This window comes from Bufo bufo, chromosome 9, assembly GCF_905171765.1.
Source record: "Bufo bufo chromosome 9, aBufBuf1.1, whole genome shotgun sequence".
Lineage (NCBI taxonomy): Eukaryota > Metazoa > Chordata > Amphibia > Anura > Bufonidae > Bufo > Bufo bufo.
The window spans coordinates 89061304-89084250 of NC_053397.1; the positions used below are offsets into that span (position 1 = coordinate 89061304).

At 43.0% G+C, this 22947-nt stretch overlaps 1 protein-coding gene across 1 annotated transcript in view; it reads right to left on the reverse strand.

Moving 5' to 3' along the window:
• Positions 1-1175: 1175 nt before the first annotated feature.
• Positions 1176-22947, reverse strand: part of KIF14 (kinesin family member 14) — an 87866-nt gene continuing 66094 nt past the window's right edge. The window contains exons 14-28 of the mRNA XM_040407729.1: positions 21662-21822; positions 21400-21547; positions 21117-21269; positions 20133-20253; positions 18863-18956; positions 17208-17352; positions 14955-15055; positions 14054-14148; positions 12590-12835; positions 11862-12046; positions 9632-9787; positions 8748-8870; positions 7947-8021; positions 7289-7412; positions 1176-3010 (exon numbers count right to left, since the gene is read on the reverse strand). Coding sequence (XP_040263663.1) covers positions 2763-3010; positions 7289-7412; positions 7947-8021; positions 8748-8870; positions 9632-9787; positions 11862-12046; positions 12590-12835; positions 14054-14148; positions 14955-15055; positions 17208-17352; positions 18863-18956; positions 20133-20253; positions 21117-21269; positions 21400-21547; positions 21662-21822 — 2175 coding nt within the window. The 3' untranslated portion in view covers positions 1176-2762. The remainder of the gene's footprint in view (positions 3011-7288; positions 7413-7946; positions 8022-8747; positions 8871-9631; positions 9788-11861; positions 12047-12589; positions 12836-14053; positions 14149-14954; positions 15056-17207; positions 17353-18862; positions 18957-20132; positions 20254-21116; positions 21270-21399; positions 21548-21661; positions 21823-22947) is intronic.

Consider the following 22947-nt stretch of genomic DNA (forward strand, 5'->3'; position numbering starts at 1 on the left):
TCGTTTCCATTAGACAACAGCTGATTAAAAATAAAAGGCAAAAGCTCGTTCATTGGGCAATTGCAATTTCTAATCATTGCTTGCTGGTGGCAAACAATGATTTAGTATGGGGACGAGAGATGGCATTAGATGGCACTGTGCAGGAGATTGCTGCATATAATAGCAGCAGTCTTCTCCATTGATGAACAGGCAAATGCCGGGAAGGCATGCTTCCTTCCTGACAATCGTCTGCTAAATGTTTTAATGTAATACAACCCTTACCTGCAGTCCTATGCAACACCAAAGATCACCGATAACAGATAATGTAGTAGATATTAACTGCAGTCTTTATGTAACACAACAGAAATAACTCTCAGAGTACAGATAATATAGCAGATGTTACCTGCAGTCCTATGTAACACCACAGATAACAGTGATATTTCTTTGGGTACAGATAATGTAGTAGATGTTACCTGCAGTCCTGTGTAACACCACAAATAATGTAGTAGATGTTGCCGGCATGGCTGAAGACTCTTCACTACGAAGGTTGGCCCTCCTGTGGCTGCAGCCAGAGATCCAGATCTTTTATAAGGATGGAGAAGGAGGGAGGGGCCTGACCTGACCACTGCAGTTATCATGACTCTTTGCTATGTGTTCCCTATCTGTCTACAACTGTTTCTGCATCCTCAGGACGCAGATCAGGCTGAAAGTTGTGGCACTGTTAGGGCTACCTTACAGGAGCGGGATTCACACAAATTGCGTAGTGGTAAAGACCACCACCGGATATTACCTATTGTGAATGGTAGATCCTGTGTTATCTATACAGAGCTGTTACTTGTCATTGTACTTCTGCTTGAGGTAATAATAATAATAGTTACTGAAAAGTTACTTGTACAGAACAGGAAATCATGACCTATTATTAGACCTAGTGGCCAGTGTGAAAATTGCAGGATTATTTACATTTTTAAAATAAAATTAAAAACACCAATAATTAAAAAATATATATATGTTTAACATAAAAATGTGATTTAAATAGGTCATTTTCTGAAGACACATTGCCTTTAAAGGGTTTAAACAAGACAATGCCACTGGAGTAGATTATGCCAAATAACTTCACAGACAGCCACACAAGAATGTTTTGTGATTTGAGTTTATTCTCCGCATGTATTAGCATAGTATAAATAGCAGGCATGGAAGACAAGTAAGGTTAATTACATTTTACACACTATGTCATAGCTTAGGCTTTCATGGTTGTGATATTGGACATTATCATCTAATAGCAATTCCATTCAGATGTGAAAATACTCCTACCCATAAGGCTGGTTTCACACTAGCATAATACTGGCACAAGTCCTGGCCAGGAGTCTAATGACATGAACCAGTGCTATCATACATCCCCATGTTGTGTAGGTCAGGCAGGAATTGAGGTCGTGCTTTGCTAGAGTAAAACTGCCCTTAACGGGGTCTCCTGGAGCTTTTTTATTTAAAAAAATCCCCCCCACGCAGCAGTGCTTGTGAGGAGATCTGTACCTCCCTGCTCCGTTCCGGCTCTGTGGCTCTTGGGCTGTCTTTACTGGACTTCCAGATGGGGCCACGTGCACCCAGGTTTGAGGGGATTTAAAAATTCTAGATAACCCCTTTAACTCCACCAGGTGCAAAATAATATTTGCTCCTTTAGTATTAAAGAGGTTTGTTACACTAATTCTTAGATTTCAAAGTGACAAACACGTCCATGAGCAAAAAAATAAAAATAAAAAAAACAGGTCAAAGTGCATTGCTAGTCACGGACAGAGATGCTGAGCACACAAAACACAAAGATTTCTAAATCTGGTTCATTTGAGTGATAGACAGGAAAGCTCGGGAATTTTCTAACCAGTATTGTTATAGATAATATATTAAAATAATAGCCAAAGATAAAAATATGTACAGAACATGAAAACGCTATACAGTGCAAATTTTTTACAGTACTTATTCTTAGATTAGACATAGACAGCAACTTGTGCTGTGCGCTTTTCCTCTGCCCAACTACCATTGGATACTGTGATACTCGTGTTGTGGCAGTGCGGGTTAGACCAAATGTGCCATCAGCTGTGAAATTTGGGGTTGAGGAAATGCGGACAAACTAAGGCTCTGATCATATCACACTGAGCCCTGCGTTTGGCGTATACCCAAAACACATCCATAGGGCTCGATTCACAAAACAGAGGCCAGAGACCTTTTTTTCTGTATGGAATAACGAAATCAAGTAAGCTTTTTTTATGCAGGGACAACCCAAAGGAAAAGTAGAGAAAGGGCGGCACTCACCAATGCTGGTATAAAAAATTCTTTATTCGTCCGATTAAAACATCAGGGCAGGAGCATATAGTTGCAGTGTTCACAGCAAAGATAAGCGGCGACGGCCGTTTCGCGCTAAATTGCACTTAGTCTTTTTAGGGAGTCTATGGGCATGCCTACACAGTGGCACATGTCGGAGCCTTCCATTCAAGGTATACATCAGGTATAACGCCCGCCGTATATTCTTGACAGAAGGCTCTAATCGGATGTGAACAGAGCCTGTCAAACACTGGTCTAATGAATGGAGACAAAATTTCAGAGGAAAAAGTTCCCTTATTGCGTTTCCCTATCCGAATTCAGAAAATGTAGGCTCGGCTCTGGTCCTAATGGTCCATATGGCCACTTGGTCTCTGACACAGTTTTGCTATATAAAGCCTGCTCAAAACATGAAAGGAGGTGTCACACTGCAGCAGTCATCTACCTCTAGCATTACAAGTAGAAAATGAGGATTACACCCACTGGATGGTGGTGGGTGAGAAGATGCCATGACTTGATCCCTCTAAAGACTGTACACTGAGAGCTTTGTGACAAGGTCTCTCACTGAACCTCTTGTGAATGGCACATGACACAGCCTCTAAAAAGGTCTGAAGCTCGGGAAGACCAATGATTTGTAATGATAGGCTTTTATTCACTTGATTTGATGACGAATTAAGGTCATTTAGACATGTAAGAACTTCTGAAGCATCTATGTCAGAACCTGCAAAAGAAGAATTTACAAAATTGGTTTGGTCACAAACACCAAAGATGACAATTTCAGCACACAAGTTTAGGCAGGGTGCTGGCTCTCCTTAAAGAGACCATCTGTGTATGGAAACTTATGCAAAGAGGTATCTGCCAGGGAAAGAGAAACATCTTGCTACCGCCACCTTCTGGAAGTGGCTCCATATGAGTCAAAGTCTGACTTTTCAACAAGCCTTGGAACGTGAGACACGAGAAAATAGCCAATCCAGATATCTATCTGTAGACAGGTGTTTCAGGGTGCTTGCCCCTCATGAGTATAAATTGACATTCTGGTTGGCTCTTTAAGGAAAGGAAGTACCTTGCCAAAGTTGTGTTCAAGATATTGTGCTAAGTCAGCCAGAATCCTACTCCATAAAAATAAAAGCAAAAATGGACCAGACAGCAGTGCCCTTACAATTAACATCCTTAGGGCTTATGCACACGGCCGTTGGTCGGTCATTCCGTGCATTAGGGACCGCAATTTGCTGTTCCCCATGCAAGGGCAACATCCGTGTGGCTGCAACGACAGAACATGTTCAAGTTGAATAGGTCTGGATCTATTTTTTTCGGTGCAAAGGGACGGAGAGAAACCCCACAGTTCCGTGCCTCTGTTCCGCACTTGACCTTCAGGATTGCGGACCTGGTCTGCATCTGTGATGCCAGGTGCACACGGCTACTGCCCGCATATTGTGGATCTGCTGCTTGCGGGCCGCAATACTGGCACGGCCGGACACTGGCCGTGTGCATGAGCCCTTAATCTCTTATGTCACATTGAACCATGGTTGCCAATTTGCAGCATGCCTTAAATACACTGCTCAAAAGAATAAAGGGAACACTTAAACAACACAATGTAACTCCAAGTCAATCACACTTCTGTGAAATCAAACTGTCCACTTAGGAAGCAACACTGAGTGACAATCAATTTCACATGCTGTTGTGCAAATGGGATAGACAACAGGTGGAAATTATAGGCAATTAGCAAGACACCCCCAATAAAGGAGTGGTTCTGCAGGTGGTGACCCAGACCACTTCTCAGTTCCTATGCTTCCTGGCTGATGTTTTGGTCACTTTTGAATGCTGGCGGTGCTTTCACTCTAGTGGTAGCATGAGACGGAGTCTACAACCCACACAAGTGGTTCAGGTAGTGCAGCTTATCCAGGATGGCACATCAATGCGAGCTGTGGCAAGAAGGTTTGCTGTGTCTGTCAGCATAGTGTCCAGAGCATGGAGGCGCTACCAGGAGACAGGCCAGTACATCAGGAGACGTGGAGGAAGCCGTAGGAGGGCAACAACCCAGCAGCAGGACCGCTACCTCCGCCTTTGTGCAAGGAGGAACAGGAGGAGCACTGCCAGAGCCCTGCAAAATGACCTCCAGCAGGCCACAAATGTGCATGTGTCTGCTCAAACGGTCAGAAACAGACTCCATGAGGGTGATATGAGGGCCCGACGTCCAGAGGTGGGGGTTGTGCTTACAGCCCAACACCGTGCAGGACGTTTGGCATTTGCCAGAGAACACCAAGATTGGCAAATTCGCCACTGGCGCCCTGTGCTCTTCACAGATGAAAGCAGGTTCACACTGAGCACGTGACAGAGTCTGGAGACGCCGTGGAGAACGTTCTGCTGCCTGCAACATCCTTCAGCATGACCGGTTTGGCATTGGGTCAGTAATGGTGTGGGGTGGCATTTCTTTGGAGGGCCGCACAGCCCTCCATGTGCTCGCCAGAGGTAGCCTGACTGCCATTAGGTATCGAGATGAGATCCTCAGACCCCTTGTGAGACCATATGCTGGTGCGGTTGGCCCTGTGTTCCTCCTAATGCAAGACAATGCTAGACCTCATGTGGCTGGAGTGTGTCAGCAGTTCCTGCAAGACGAAGGCATTGATGCTATGGACTGGCCCGCCGGTTCCCCAGACCGGAATCCAATTGAGCACATCTGGGACATCATGTCTCGCTCTATCCACCAACGTCACGTTGCACCACAGACTGTCCAGGAGTTGGCAGATGCTTTAGTCCAGGTCTGGGAGGAGATCCCTCAGGAGACCGTCCGCCACCTCATCAGGAGCATGCACAGGCGTTGTAGGGAGGTCATACAGGCACGTGGAGGCCACACACACTACTGAGCCTCATTTTGACTTGTTTTAAGGACATTACATCAAAGTTGGATCAGCCTGTAGTGTGTTTTTCCACTTTAATTTTGAGTGTGACTCCAAATCCTGACCTCCATGGGTTGAAAAATTTGATTTCCATTTTTTTATTTTTGTGTGATTTTGTTGTCAGCACATTCAACTATGTAAAGAACAAAGTATTTCAGAAGAATATTTAATTAATTCAGATCTAGGATTTGTTATTTTTGTGTTCCCTTTATTTTTTTGAGCAGTGTACATAAGACCTTTATCTCTTTGACTTCCAGAATGTTAGGAAGGGCAATGACCAGGTGCCTATACTACCAGGTAATAGACTCAGAGGCAGATATACTAAGACTGGTGTTACAAATGCCAGTCTTAATATTAAAGTCCATTGGTGCTGAGGCGCAGGCCTGTTGATATATTTGACACATCTATCCATGTGCCAAAAATGTAAATCTAGCATAGATGTAAACTATCATTTACTCCACTTTCTGGTGTAAATGACAGTAAATTTGTCGGCCTGTGAAAGGCCACGTCCCGCCCGCTTTTATAGCCACTTTTGAAGTGGTGAGAGAAGTGAAAAGTCACAATTCATGGGGCAAATATATAATGCTCCTTATTTTGTGACTTTTTGACTCCAAACAATTTATAAATGTCCCTGATAGGATTCCTGAAACTTTCCAGGCTACTTTCACATTAGCGTCGGGGCTCAGCTTGTTCAGCCTCCGCTCCGATCAGCAGGCGGACACCCGAACGCTGCTTGCAGCGTTCGGGTGTCCGCCTGGCCGTGCAGAGGCAAACGGATCCGTCCAGACTTACAATGTAAGTCAATGGGGACAGATCCGTTTGAAGTTGACACAATATGGCTCAATTTTCAAACGAATCGGTCCCCCATTGACTTTAAGGCTGGGTTCAGACCTGAGCGTATTTGATAGCGTTTTTGTCGCGCGTTTTTATGCGCGTTTTTTGCAATAGTAAACGCGCGTTTGTGTGATTGACTGCAGTGTCCTATGGCCACAAACGCGCGTCAAAACGCCCCAAAGAAGCTCAAGAACTTGTTTGAGCGTAGGGTGTTTTTCAGCGCGTTCAAACGCGCTGTAAAACGCTCAAGTGAGAACCAGGGCCATAGGGAAGCATTGGTTTTCATGTGTTGAGCGTTTTACAGCGCGTTTGAACGCGCTGTAAAACGCTCAAGTGTGAACCCAGCCTCAATGTAAAGTCTGGACGGATCCGTCTGAACAACTTTCAGACTTAGCATTTTTCTAAACTATAATGCAGACGGATCCGTTCTGAACGGATCCAAACGTCTGCATTATAGGAGAGGATCCGTCTGTGCAGACACCAGACGGATCCTCTCTGAACGCTAGTGTGAAAGTAGCCAAGAAAAAAAAAAAAAAAAAAACTCTGTTGCCCGTAGCAAGCAATCACAGAACAGCGTTCAGTTTATAAGGGGCTCTTGGAAAAATGGAGGCTGTGCCGTAATTGGTTGCTATATGCAACAGAGAAAGGGGATTTTTTTTTTATACATTTCCATAAATCAGCCCTCTCTTGCCAAATATTATTAATAATGGATAACAAGATCTGCTCATGGATATTTACACGTCAGATTACTACTAAAATAGACACCCAAATACAGAACAAAGGGAAGATTTAGTAATCTTGTAGCCGGCATAAATGTAGACAAATTAGGGGAGATTCAAAACTGGCGCAAAGGAAAACTGGCTTAGAAACCAATCGGATTCCATCTTCCATTTTTCAGAGCTCCTTTGGCAAATGAACACTGATTGGTTGCTAGGGGCAACTAAGTCCGTTTTCCTTTTCACCAACTGTGCTAAATCTCTCTAATTGTCTAGTCCTGCCCCAGATTTATCACAGGAGCTCAGGCTGGGCGGTAAATCTAGTGAAGGGATAGAAACTCTTGTATAGCTCTATACCAAGTATTGGTTTAGCGAATTTTACATGTTAGACCCTGCCACCATCTCCACAAAGCCACACTTCTTTTCTTTCAAGCCACGGCCCCTTATCAGCCTAGACACGCATAATTTCTCTAAACCTAGATGAGCCACCCTGCACCTCATTAGGTGCAACTTACGCCACTCACTTAGTAAATGAGGACCACAATATTTTACCTTTCAATATAGAAACAACATTATGTCGCAGCACGTCCATGCTATTTTTGATATGGCATAGTCCTGAGCTCAGGGACCTCCGAACACTAAATGACGTCTCTTTCATCAGAAGGTCCATGTTTAGCTGAAGAAGAAGTGTAAGTGTTAGTGGATCACAGTAAAGAAGTTCTACAAGACAAATAAGAGAATGTTACATTTATGCTTTATCTAAAATATTAGCAAAATACTTAAAAGCGGTTCTTCGTGATTATGCAAAATTAGGCAGGGAGCAAGAGGCAGTGTAATATAAAAAACATGTCCCATTGGTCCCTTGCCATCGCTCTGATCCCCAGCACTCCCATCTCCACATGCCATTTGGCTGTAGCAGTCACAGGACCAATGAATATGACATCAGCAGTATGGTCCTAGTGGGGATCGGAATGACTGGGACTTGAGGAGGAGGAGGCAGCAGAATGTGAAATTTTAAGGCAAGTTTTTTGTTTTGTTTTGTTTTTTTAAACTCTTCCACTGCCAAATTTAAGAAAATCATGGGGAATCCCTTTAATGGCAATAACGAATATAGATGATTAGATAGATAGACAGACATGATTGACAGTCATGATAGATAGACATATATAGATAGATCGATCAGATAAATTAAAAAAAATGCAGATCATACCTTTTTACAAGAAGCAAGGCTGTTCTGAATGAAAGATGTTAATGCACTGGAATTCTTCTTTATCTCTTGAAGAAACTGCAAAAACATGTCCAAGGTGGAGTCACCATGTTCTGAAGCTAGTAAGCCACAATTTCCAGGATGTATAATCCATGGATTAAAAAAAAGTTCCATCAATATCCCTTTCTCGTGCATTTTCTGCAGTCTTTATATCTTATGACGTGTATATATCATTCACAGACTGATATTTCCTTACACACCATTACTAAGTAGCAGTTACTGCCTTAAAGTTGTTCTCCAGGCTTTGCAGAAAAACGTGTAGTATTCTGAATGTGTCAATATTTACCCCTCCGTCAGGCCTCCAATGCCGTCGTCTCCGCTGGCTGTGGGCTCCTCTGCTGAGGTTCCGACCAGATGTGTTCCCAGGTTTTTCTGTTCAGCTGCATATACTGTACATGAAGCTGAACCAAAAGATTTGAGAACAAACCCAGTAGACAGTCTGACCACAGAGGGGTAAGCAATGACAAAACTATCTTTTCTCTACAAGCTCAGAACACTCCAAGTTTACTTCTTTTTTTTTTGCAAAGCCCTGAGAACACCTTTAAAGCAAAGCAGAACAGTGTTCAAGTAAACAAAAAGGAGGTCTAAAGGGTTTTTCCCCACAACTTATGATGTGCTCACACTCTTGGTTTTCCCATACGTCCCACAGTCCTATAAACTGGGACAGGTTCCTGTTGATTTGAAGGAAAACTTTTAATTAAAAACATCCCAAAAAGTTCCCATTAACCTGGAATTTTTACATACTGTATCGTAAACAGAGCATCTATCCAGATCTGTTTGCATTGAGTGTGAAGCTTGTATTCCACTGTCGATCAGACTCTCCAATCCAAAACACATTCCAAGGAAAAGCAGTTCACTGATAGACTTCTGGGAAAAAGAAGAATACAGCCAAGAAATTCATTCTGTAGGTTTCCTAGCTTTGGTATCACATAGATTAAAATACTTCCCCCAAAATGTGAATACTATAACTTGGTATGTAGGTAGTATTGTGGTACTTTCCATTTCCGCTTTCTGAATGTCAGTAAACAAACAAAAAAAAAAAAAAGGCACCCAAAGACTCCTCGTTACAGTGATCGTATACTGTATAGACTATATTTTTCCTTACATTCATTTTCTTGTTACAAAAATGTAATGAAAATACAATTTAAAAAAAAATAATGGGGTGATTTATCAAACTGGTGTAAAGTAGAAATGGCTTAGTTGTCCATAGCAACCAATCAGATTCCACCTTTCTTTTTTAAAGGAGCTGTCAAAAATGAAAGGTAGAATCTGATTGGTTGCTATGGGCAACTAAGCCAGTTCTACTTTACACTAGTTTAATAAATGACCCCATAAAAGCCTTGTGAATGGAGCAAGGTCATTACCAAAGGCAAAATGAGGACATAGAAATAATATGGTTTGACTCCTTCCTGACAGTTCACATACGTGTACTTCATGAAGCTGGAAGGGTTGTATTGAGCAAGGTCAGGAGCTGAGCCCGATTCATATTGGGCTCTGGCTGTTTTATAAGGGTAACACCCCCTGCAATGGCCAGGGTCATTTAAAAAATCTTCATGTGATCAATATTTGACAAATCCTATTAAAGTTTAGAAAAAAAGTCAGGTATTTTGCTTATGTACATTTGATACCTGGAGACCATGTTCTTCTGTAAATTCTTCTGAAAGATGTATTTCGGTGTCATTCAGTGCAGCCAGGTGTCCTATGCTCTGCAGTATCTGCCCTGCTGTACAGCTGGCCTTGTCTTTTGCTTCTGTGACCATGGCCGATATATCTGAGCAACAACCCTGCCAAAAATGTTAAAGCCGTTATGTGGAGTAGTTACTGAAACCAATCCAGGATCATTACAGTAACCTACAACAACCAGTCAGATTTTCTCTTTAAAAGGGATCGTGCCATGATTAATGTAAAAAATGAAAATCAGACATCATACAGTACATGACAGTCTCTTTCCAACAAAGATGGGACCAGCCCTGTACCTCACATGGATCCAGAGTTCTCCCCATTTATTGCTCTGCTAGATTTATATCAAGCTGACAGCTCAAGGGGAGGGTCTTTTCTGCTGCAGCTCAGAAGACGTGTCCACTCTGCTGCAGCTCTCTCCCTATCACAGCTCAGGGGCCGTGTCTTTTCTGCTGCAGCTCTGAAGAAGTGTCCACTTTGCTGCAGCTCTCTCCCTATCACAGCTCAGTGGCCGTGTCTTTTCTGCTGCAGCTCAGAAGACGTGTCCACTCTGCTGCAGCTCTCTCCCTATCACAGCTCAGTGGCCGTGTCTTTTCTGCTGCAGCTCTCTCCCTATCACAGCTCAGTGGCCGTGTCTTTTCTGCTGCAGCTCAGAAGACATGTGCACTCTGCTGCAGCTCTCTCCCTATCACAGCTCAGGGGCCATATCTTTTCTGCTACAGCTCAGAAGACATGTCCACTCTGCTGCAGCTCTCTCCCTATCACAGCTCAGGGGCCGTATCTTTTCTGCTACAGCTCAGAAGACGTGTCCACTCTGCTGCAGCTCTCTCCCTATCACAGCTCAGTGGCCGTGTCTTTTCTGCTGCAGCTCAGAAGAAGTGTCCACTTTGCTGCAGCTCTCTCCCTATCACAGCTCAGTGGCCGTGTCTTTTCTGCTGCAGCTCAGAAGAAATGTCCACTCTGCTGCAGCTCTCTCCCTATCACAGCTCAGGGACCGTATCTTTTCTGCTACAGCTCAGAAGACGTGTCCACTCTGCTGCAGCTCTCTCCCTATCACAGCTCAGTGGCCGTGTCTTTTCTGCTGCAGCTCAGAAGAAGTGTCCACTCTGCTGCAGCTCTCTCCCTATCACAGCTCAGGGGCCGTGTCTTTTCTGCTGCAGCTCAGAAGAAGTGTCCACTTTGCTGCAGCTCTCTCCCTATCACAGCTCAGTGGCCGTGTCTTTTCTGCTGCAGCTCTCTCCCTATCACAGCTCAGTGGCCGTGTCTTTTCTGCTGCAGCTCAGAAGAAATGTCCACTCTGCTGCAGCTCTCTCCCTATCACAGCTCAGTGGCCGTGTCTATTCTGCTGCAGCTCAGAAGAAATGTCCACTCTGCTGCAGCTCTCTCCCTATCACAGCTCAGGGACCGTATCTTTTCTGCTACAGCTCAGAAGACGTGTCCACTCTGCTGCAGCTCTCTCCCTATCACAGCTCAGTGGCCGTGTCTTTTCTGCTGCAGCTCAGAAGAAGTGTCCACTCTGCTGCAGCTCTCTCCCTATCACAGCTCAGGGGCCGTGTCTTTTCTGCTGCAGCTCTGTCCCTATCACAATTCAGGGGCTGTGTCTTTTCTGCTGCAGCTCTCTCCCCATCACAGCTCCGGCGCAGCACGGCAGTGCACAGCGAGAGACCGCCGGACTAAAAAGTCGGACATGCAGTACTTTTAGTCCAGCGGCCTTTTGCCGCGCACTGCCGTGCTGCGTCGGAGCTCTGCCCCCATCCCCATTATAGTCAATGGGGACGGAGCGGCGGTCCGGCAAAATAGCGGCAGGACGGATCCGACAGGGTGAACAGCCTGTCGGATCTGTCCTGCCGCTAGTGTGAAAGTACCCTTAATTGAATAACTCAGTGGCTATGCTAGATTTAATGTATGCAATTACAAAAGTATTCAGATCCAGGTGCTGGTTTGAAAACTGTAGAATATTTTTTTCGTGGGACAACCCCTTTAACAGTCCAAACTGTAAAGCCCAAAGTTTGGCTTATTGTCGGGTCAAATCACAGAGTATATTCCTGTCCAGCTTTTTTTCATTTTTTTTTTATATGTTTTACGTCGTGATAAAAAGTATAATAAAATTATAGATTTAGTGGTGGCTGTAGAAAGTGACAGATATGGAAAGATTTGTATTACCAATGTCATTATCACCTGTAAGAGCAGCTGCAGGTATCCTCCCAACTTCCTAACGGACAATATCAAGCTGTCAGCTAGTTGGGAACTCCCCTGGCTTTCAGGTAAATGATCCAACCAATGCTTGCTTAGCACAGCCAGCTGCTGAAATGCAGATGTCATTCGTACACTCTGTAACTGGGCCGAACGATTAACCAAGAACACTGAAAAGACAGAAGAATAAGTGACTGTGCTAATCCATGCTCCATCGGTCACAAAGCTTTAAAATAACCAAAAGCCAGAAATCCTTCCTATTGCTGTTTAAGATTACAGTGATTTTGATATTAAATGCACGAGTGATATTATAATACAGAAACAAGGCATTTTTTAAAATCCCTCATATTGTCCTATGCAGATTATTCTCTTCTAAAAGAATGAAATCTGTCCCTGTAGTGCCACCTTGTGGACGGAGCTACCCTATAGTCAATGAGCAACCCTTGGATTAAGGGACCCGACAGGTTTGCCCGTCGTCAGAACAAAGGAAGGTGCTTGGTTGACTAGGTGTCGGGTCTTTGACGAAGGTCTTGGGGGGTACTGTTTCTCCTTGCAGAGAGTGCCAGAGATGGCATACTGTAGAGAGTCCTATAAACCAGGCAGTGCAGACTAGGTTTCTTCCAAGAAAAAGAAAGCTGCCTCTATAGTGCCACCTAAATTCTTTTTTATGAGATTTTATATCACATACTGAAATTAATACAAAATGCACTCACAGGCATCTGTGCCATCATCGTCCTGCTGTTCATATGCCCTCGATAGAGCATGGACTGCAGCGCACACAGTACATAGACAGAAGATCACACTGTCAACTATGTTGCTCTCATCTGCATGTCTTTGACCCAGGAAATCCAGGGCAGATCCTACTAGATCCTTGCAAATCCCAGGAAGATGGGAATCAGTGGGGTTGGAGCAAACACTACTAGACTTGCTCAAGAAACTGCTGGATTTGTTCATTAAACCTGTAGATAGATATAAAATATAAGTAACAGATAAGTGATAAGGATTAGGATAAAAATACCGTATTTTTCGCCCTATAAGACGCTGTTCCCCCAAAAGCTGTGCTGTGACCTGCGCACAGAGAGGACATCAGTGTGCCCTGTGACCTCACGCTGTGCGATGTTGGGCAACAGGACAGAGTGGCAGGAAGAGCAGAAGCTGGATCTCGGGAGTAGTGGCAGCGTCCGGAGCAGGAGAAATAAGTACCGTAGATTTATTTTTCTAAGATCTGATTAACATTGGTTGTCTGATCTGTCAAAATGGAGGGTCTTATTAACATGGGGGTCTAATCTGAGATCTGATTGGGGGTCTTATCATTGGGGGTCTGAGCTGGGTTCTAATTCAAGAGGACCTTTCATGGGTCCAGACATTATGAAATAAGTAGCAGGTTATGTAGGGCATAGAGCAGGGTTCTGAGAGCGCTTACTATTTTTTCAGGGCGCCGCTCCGTTCGCCCGTTGTGCCCCTGTTGAATTCGCCCGTCTGGTATGCTAATGAATAGCATCGGTACAGGGAGGAGGAGACTGCCCTGTTTCTCCCTGGGAGAAGGTGAGGTTTTTTTTTTTTCTCCTTGACTGTGACGCTCTGCACTGTGATTAGACCATGCTATAGCCAGGGAGGAGGAGACGCCCATTGAGAAACAGGGCAGTCTCCTCCTCCCTGTACCGATGCTATTCATTAGCATACCAGGCGGGAGAATTCGACAGGGGCACAGCGAGCGAATGGAGCGGCACCCAAAAAAAATAGTAAGCGCTCTTACATCCCTCCCTGCTCTATGCCCTACACAACCTTCTACTTATTTCATAATGTCTAGACCCATGAAAGGTCCTCTTTAACATTGGGGGTCTGATCTGAGGTCTGATTGGGGGTATAATTAACATTCGGGGTTTGATCTGAGGTTTTGTTGGGGGTCTGAGTTGAGGTCTAATTAACATTGCGGCTCTGAGCTGAGGGGTCTGATGAAAAATTTTCTCATATTACTTTTCTCATTTTACTCCACTAAAACCTAGTTGCGTCTTATGGGCAGGTGCGTCTTACAGGGTGAAAAATACGGCGTATTTTCCAAAGGCAAATATTGTAAATATCAATCAACCTAAGCAATGATTTCATCAATATAAAAGGTTGAAAAGACAACACTATCCAAATTTCAATCCAAAATAAAATATCACATGAAAACCCACCTGATGTATGTCCACACTGTAAACTTTGAATAGGATGGACTCGAATTTCATACAGACATCCTGAAATCCTCCTATTCTTCATGAGGCTTTTGCTCCTTTAAGAAGAAGACATGTTTTGAAAATGAATGACATTAACGCTGTTTCTGCCGTGTTGATCACAAATAGGGTGAAAAGCCAACATCAATAATTTTTATGTAGCAGTGATTCCAGCCTGAGTCGTCATATTCAATCCTCAAGACCCTTAAAAGGGTTGTCCAGGAATTTAATATTAATGCCTATCCTAAGGATAGGGCATCAATATCAGATCAGAGCATTCTGACACCCCGCACCCATGCCGATCAGCTGCCTCATTTTAGCTCCAGAACTACACGGCTCAGCTCTGTGTAGTGGACAGAACTGGTTACTGCAGTGCCGCTCCCATTCAGTAGGAGCATTGCTGCAGTTACCAGCTCTGTTCACTACACAGTGGATGGAGCCGTTTAGCTCTAATGCCAGAGCTACAACAACAACAGCTAATTGACAGGGGTGCAGGGTGCCAGACCCTCTCCGATTTGATACTGATGGCCCATCCTTAGGATAGGCTATCAATATCAAAATCCTGGAAACCACTTTAAGACTTTATTCACACGTTGCAGATTTAGTCAGTATTTTAGAGCCAAAATCAACAGTAGTATAAATCTTTCTATAACATTCCCCTGTATTTAGGCTCCAGTACGAATTATGGCTACAAAATACTAATAAAAACCTCTGACCAAATCTGCAATGTGTAAATGAAGTCTTATCCTGTAGCAGGTCTGCACTACGCACTGGGCGTTATTTTTTTAATCCAGAATTGCTTCTGTAAAGTCACAGTATATTCAAATGTTGACACTTTTCATTCTGCCATTGCATTGCACTTTACCTGCGCCTTGAAAAATTTGACGATGATGATTTTGATATGTCTTGCTCCCATTCATCTCCTGGATCATAAAATATGTCCTCATCCTTTACACTGCCATTACTCTGTGGACGTAGAGATCATAGTCACTATTTAGCATCTTAAAATAATTAGAAATGGCCAGAATTAAGAAGGCGTTTTCTGTTAACATTAAATTACAGCTTGTAGCTGGTCTTCTAGAGTATGCTAGGGAAGTTGCTGGGAATCCTATGGGCAGTTGGCAATTGCCAAGATTCTTTATCACACTTGGCTTCGCTTAGCTCATTGCTAAGTACTGGCCACCAGTAGAGCCCGATTAATGGTGATAATGGTTCTTAATTTGATCATTATGTTGGAAAGGAGAATATTGTTTAAATAAGAGGCACCTAATAAGGGCTGTTTCCCACGAGCATGAGCAGTCCAGAAATCAGGCTCCGTGTGTGAGCATGATCATCCCGTTCTGGACACTGCTCGTCTTGCAGGAGCACATGGCATTATACTGATTTATAATGCTGTGTCTCTGCATGACCTTACTGCTACAGAATAAGGTTCCACTCAGACGTCCATAAGTGTTTTGCGGTCTGCAAATTGCGGAACCACAAAACACGGATACCAGCCGTGTGCGTTCAACATTTTGCGGACCACACATGGCTGGCCCTATAATATAAATGCAATTGGGGACAAGAATAGAACATGTTCTATATTTTTTGCGGGGCTACACAGTGTGCAGTCCGCATCTTTTTGCGGCCCTATTGAAATGAATAGGTCCGCACCAATTACGCAAAATTGCAGAACGGACGCGGAGCCAGAATTAAGGACATGTGAATGGACACTTATACTGACATAAAGCTGTCATTATAATTCTGTAGAAGTAACGTCATGCAGAGGCACATAGCATTATAAATCAGTATAATGCAGTGCGCTCCTGCAAGACAAGCAGAACAGAGGATCACGCTCACACACGGAATGCGATTTCTGGACTGCACACGCTCGTGTGATATAGCCCTAAGTTTGAGAAACAGTAAATGAAAGTGGATTGCCTGCACAGGGCTTGTGCCAGCACATTTGTTAAAGATTAGAATTCTGGGTTAGGGTTGATTGCTGGGTCCGTCAGGAGGTAAGAGTGAGGAGACAACCTCTCAACATTTTGGTTTTTTTAGGTGCGAGATTGTAGTACAGGCAATCGATATTCACATGGGATCTCTTGAGGTTGAACATGGGGAGGGAGGGACTTGAGTTGGGGAATTTAGCTATTTTCGTATATACAGCATATTATATGTGCATTTTCAATGTGTATATTGTATGTTATTCTCTGTGTTTTTTCAATTCAAAGAAAGAAAAAAAAAGACAGTCAGTGATAGATCAGTGACATAGAACCGATGTGTCCTAACTCACACTGTCAAGTCTCAGTCTATCCCAAGTGTGCAGCTGCAGCCTGTCTGCCCTGCCTCCTGCTTGTCATAGGTTTCAATGTTGGCTCATACAAGCAGAAGGGAGGTTTGAATAACGTGAAGTTGCATTTCATAAAAATACACTGGAGATTCTGCACACAGCACACACAGATAGTATATATCGGCTGTGTTCATTGGGAGCTTTACACCTCAGCAGCTAATCATTTTAAGTACTTATGTATTATAACTTGGTACTTGTGGTCAGGCAGAAATTATACTTTCAGTGGCATTGTACATAGGGGATATACAGAGGAAGAAGCAGGACAGATTGGTGGAGATGGAAGGTAGGAGTTGCCAGGAGGGATATCATAGATACTGATATAGTTCAAAGGAAGCCAGCTACACAGGGAAGACTGACCTCATGCATACAAGGGAGGGCAGGCTCTGGTCAGGTCATCACCGGAGCTCACATAACACAGCTGTAACTGAGCTGGGATGAAACAAGTTACACTACTAGAATATTGCTGGTCCAAAACAACCTGAGGGAGTGCTTCTTTAAAATGACCTTACTTGTTAAAGGCAGCCGTATATAAGGGCAGGTAATGATAAGACTGTTTAACAGGTTGTGTACGCCACCTAGATACGAATGCACATTCTGTAAGTACTGTAGTGCTACTTCTCCACAAATAGTATGAATTTCATGAAGAAAAAGGTACCTTCCGGGACTGTAAAATGTCTAAAAGTAAACCTTCCCTTAAAAGTCAGCCAGAAATTGGTACTCAGTATTCGAAAAGTAAAAGTATCACAGACTAAAAAAAATATAAAACAATGCAGGTTTTTCAGTCACCTCATACAGCTCCTTCATTGCAGCCAACTTGTATTCGAATTTCTCAGTACTCCAGAATGTTACAATGCCTAACTTGAGGTTTCTAACCAGGATCTGTACAGGACCTCCAGGTTGGTTTTCTTTATCCTTTTCTGACACATCATGCCTGAAACAGTGTACAAAAAAACACAGGTGTTGATCATAAAAATGACAAACATATTTTGGAATCTCTAGCCTACAACATTAACAATTAGTTAAAGAGGTATACTGGTCTTTATTATAGGAAATCATACAATTTTCTAATATATACATATTTAACATTCTGCATACATAACTATCTTATATCAGGCAGTTGACCGCTATATGCAGAAGAATGGTAAAGCCCATGTATCAGTCCTTAGAAATGCATCCATGGCCTAACTGAAAAATGGTATTTGTTGTGTGATGCTCTTTACGCCCTGACATTCAGTAAGCAGTGTTACATGACATACATGTGAAGGGTCAGTACACATTCATGTGACAAGTAAATAGGAATAGTGGTGGAATCATGATTTCTATTGTGGTTATTACAGAAACGACATCATTGTGTGCCTGTCTGTAGTGTTTTGTAAAATGGCTGCCTGTCTCTAAGTGATGTTGTCATGTTGTTAATAAAGTTTAGGGTAAAAAAACTGCACACACAGATCTCCTTCTTTACTGACTGCTGCAGGTAGTAATATTGTATATAGTGTATAGTTAAAGGGGTTGTCGAGGTTCAGAGCGGAATTCGGACATACTTTCATTTTCAACCCGGCAGCCCCCCTGACATGAGCATCGGAGCAGTTCATGCTCCGATGCTCTCCTTTGCCCTGCCCTAAATAATGCAGGGCAAAGGCATTTTTTTGGAGATCCGGTGACGTACCGGGGCTCTCCATGGGGCTGCCAGGAACCCCAGTGACGTCACCGGCACTGATGGGCGGGATTTAGCGCTACCCTAGCCAGTAAAATGGCTAGGGCAGCGCTGAAGCCCGCCCATCAGAGCCGGTGGAGTCACCGAACACACTTGTGTTATTGAAAACAAAAGAGCCCGTGCCCTGCACGATTTAGCGAAGGGCAAGGGAGCGCATCGGAGCATGAGATGCTCGGATGCTAGCCTCAGGGGGGCTGCTTGGGTAAAAATAAGGTTATGTCCGTGTTCAGCTCTGAACCCGGACAACCCTTTTAAACAGAAAGCCAGATCACATGATACTTTTGAGGGTCACACTACGGATCACATGACTGACAACATGTTTAGTTCTATCTAGCTCTTCTACAGATGCATTATACAGGACTAAAATGTACTGTACTATTTTTTTACTTTAGGGAGAGGCAAATGCACGGATATAATAAAGGTCTGCAAGCAAAATTTTAAATAGATGTAAATTAGATAACTGTTCAACATCCTATTGTCTAAAGAAATAAATATAATCAATAAAACCGGAATACTTCTTTAACAAACCAGTGCTATATATAAGATAATCTTGATTATTATTACTGTTGGCCAGTTACTCACATGTATGCACTTGCCTGCATCATTGATTTGTGTGAAGCAGAAAGTGTTTTGATGCCACCAGATGGGATTATGCGAGTCCTCTCCACACTGACCTGAGGGCTGTCATTGGCATGTAACAAACAGCATCCACGCGGTGTGCACTTACCTGCTAAATATAGTGTGCTTCCTGAGTTTCGCACTAATGGTGTTTGCTTCCTGAATCATCACAGAAAGTTTTAAAGCATTCCATGTGGGCTGAACTAGAAGAGAACATTAACCAGTTAGAACACTAGAATTAAACATCCAGTTATACGGTACCATGCAGGATTCGATTTCACAGAATGAGATAGCCCTATAAAAACCATATATTCCCTCCCAGCTTCTTTATAACTTTAGATTAGCTTTCTATGTTGGCACGTTTTCTACAGGCCAAGGTTTTTATATCATGGAGGTGCTGACACAATTATACGATCAGTGTACAGAATAATCTGATAAAAAAAAAATGAATCAAGCCAGCAAAGGAGACAATATGGACAATCACAATACATTAGTAAGTGCCTTGTACTAACTTTCTCTACATGATAAATGCCATTTGCTGAAGTGAGACAACCCCTTTAACCCCTAGAGGACACCCGCCGTACCAGTCTTTAAAGATGACACCCGCTCCGGAGCGAGCACTATAACTACCGGATGCCTGTTTCACACAGCAGACACCCAGGGCTAATGTCCACAATCAGCAGTAATGCCGGTCACAGACTTTTAGCCCCTCAGATGCCGTGGTCAAATGTAACCACGGCATCTAAGAAGTGGAAAACCAGGAAGCACGCGCTTACCGGGCAGGAACCCAGGGAGATAGAGGAGTCCCATGAAAGTAATATATGTATATGTCCGATTCGGTAAAATGTTATCAATTAAAAGTACAGGTTGTCCTGCAAAAAATAAGCCCTTACAAGCTCCGTAGACAGAACTAGTTATGGGGGTCAGATTATGGCATTGAAAATATATATTTTTTTTTCCAGTAATAAAACCATATAAATATGCCATCACTGTAACTGTACTGACCTAGAGAATGAAGAGCACAAGTCAGTTTTTACCGCATAGTGACCACCGTAAAAATTAAAAATAAATTTAAAACTGTACCGCCCTGAATTTTTTCTCCAATTTCACCACATTTGGATTTTTTGTCCAGCTTCCCACTACATCCTATACAAATTTAAATGGAGTCATTAGAAAGTACAACTTGTCCCGCAAAAAACAAGCCCTCATGTGGCTATGTGAACGGAAAAATAAAAAAGTAATGTCTCAAGAAAAGAGTGAAAAAGGAAAACGCAAAAACTGAAAATCGCCTGGTCCTGAAGGGGTTAACATCCTTTAAATGCAATCCAAGGCTTCCTAATAAAGCACCACATTTTCAGGCTTATAGCTACTTGAGATACCTCTATTCTCTCTATTGGTTTTGTCTTGTTGAAGAATCTCCACTTCTTTAGCAATTTTCTGCTTCTCCATCTCAAGTGCTTGTAGAATTTTGGCATGCCGGATTGTGTGGTCTTCTAAAGCCTACACAAAGGACAAAGGAATCGCATATGTCAAAATCTGCTGATATTTATTTCCCCAAAACTTACTATGTATTACGTTGTAAAAAGGTTGACAGGTTGAATACAAAATTTGAGCTACCAAGATCATCAGTCCAGCCCTATTTCTATCACACGGCACCCACCCACGGCATGGATTTCACTGGGCGCACGCAGGCCACAGGAGTAGAAAAATTGGAACGAACTTTGGTTCAGCTGACCATGTGAAGTAGTTTCCACAAAGAAATTGGCTTCGGCTTGGGCAGACAACTGTGCATGGCAGGAATTGCCACATCAGTGGTGGGTATAAGGTAACTTCCAAGAATAGGCGTTTCAGCACTTCGTATCTCTGCGCTCCAATCTGGTCAGGCTGAAGTGTTCAGTATAGAGCAGGTGCCTGGCATCTGGAGGAAGATAAGCCAAGTGCTGGAACCCTATTCTTGCTTGTCACAGGACCAAGTGCCTGACTTGATATGGCTCTAGGTTTTAGCAAAAGTTGGTCATGAACGTAAGAGAAATGCTGGTTGGGCCCAATGGTTTTGTCAGGAACAGCCCATCGCCATATGTGTATGAGGGGCCTACTGAATCTTTTCCCTAGGCCAATCCCAGTGTAAAGAATTGGAAATGTTGAATTTCAAAGTTCCCAAACCATTATGCTCATCTACCCATTGGAATAAATATGATTGCTTGGCACATTTTTATGAAAAATAGAGGAATTTGTAGGCCAAATAAGTGTACACATTTTTGTAGGTCAGGCCAAATGGGTGGAATAGGCCACAATAGGTCCTAAATAAAAAAAATATGTATTGGCCCCTGGCTCAGTTCTACACCCGTTAGCAAGCTGCCTACCTGTTTGGTGGCAATAGTCTCCATTTCAAGTCTTCTCTTGTTAAATTGCACTTCTTGCTCTAGTTGCATTTTTGCGTCTTCCAGCTGCTGGATTTTGCTAGCAGCTCTCTTGCTGCTGATCTCCTGCTGTTGTTTCTTCAGACTCTCCTCTTTCTAATTAAATAATTATTAAAACACAAGGACAATTTATGGAGTTACATGGAAGACTTCGGCACAGCTTAATTAATAAAAAAAAGAAAAGAAAAAAAAAGAAAAAAGAAACCAAGTGGAAGGTGAAACTCACCAGCTCTGCTTCTAGAGCTCTGATTCGGTCTTCATAATCTGCCCTCTGGGAGTTAAGCTCCACTTGTGCCATCTCTTTTGCAATCTGGATTCCATGAATCATTTCCTCTTTTGCTCTCAGTCGAGCTTCTTCAATCTCTTCTTCTAGTCTACAATGCAAAGATCATACATTATAAGCAATTTTTTGATGAAAGGAACAGGTCTTATCACAGGTTATTTGTGAATTTAGTGTCATCCGTTGCCATGAGTTTCTGTTCACTTACTTGGACGTCTGTGCCTGGAGGAGTTCATTCTTTGCAAATTCAAAGTCCTTGGGCCGTTCTGCTGATAGAGCTGAAATTCGCAAAGGTCCTTTCAATTGCTGGACCTCAACAGGGTGATTAAATCTGAGGTAATGATCCCCTCCCAGGATAACACGATCACCCTAAAAATGAACATATGGTAACGATTATAGTAAACTTACATATTCAATGTATTACTGGATATATACTATACTTATATACTTAAGGGTAAATGCACACATTCAGGACTTATGTGCAGACAATCCGCACTGAAATCTGCAGGTGTTCGCGGGGAAATCTGTGCAATCAGTCCGCATCAATTGGTGTGGATTTACATGCGGATTTTCTGCATGCAGATTTTACTGTCCCCATAGAAGTGAATAGAGAAAATCTAGACAGAAAAAATAAAATAAATTGATATGCTCCAGATTTTAAAATCTGCACCGTAGGTCAAAATCAGCAAAGAAAAAAAATCTGCATCGTGTGCATGAGAATTTAAAATTCTCATAGAATACAATGTACATGACCTACTGTGGAATTTCTGCACGCTTTCCTGATCGTGTGCATTTAGCCTAAAGGGGTTCTCTTAGACTTTGTAAAATTAGGAAAGGAGCAGTGTAAAAAACTTGGACACCAGGCCACCACTGCTTTGATCACCGCTAGCCTGCACCGAGGATGTCCCATTCATTGTTCCCATGACTGCTGAAGCCAATCATTGCCTCAGTGGTCATGTGTGTATGAGTGGTATGTTACTGGTGAGGCCAGTGAGTGGCTGCAGCAGTGACAGAAACAATGAACTGCATGTGATCATTGCCAAAACAGCAGGGATTGGAGCAATTTGTTTTTATTTTTATTTTACACTGACCCCTGCTCCATGCCAAATTTTACAGAATCTTGGTGAACCTCATTAAAAGGTATAAGCATTTTGTCAACCATATTTTACTGTTCTTAATCACCTGAATTTTATTTTAAAAAATTGAAAAAATTGATTTTTGTACTTACCGTAAAACCCTTTTCTCGTTGGATGCATTGGGGGACACAGCACCATGGGTATATGCCCAGCTGCCACTAGGAGGCTGACACTAGAAAAGAAAAGTGTTGGCTCCACCCAGATGGGGTATACCCTCTGCTCAGACACTAAACTAACCAGTTGGTCCAAAAGCAGGAGGGGTATCAGAAAACCAGACGAACAGTGAAGCCAACATGTCCTAAACCAGAAAAAGGCCCATTATCAAAGGGTCCCGGGATATCCGGAAAACCGGAACAAA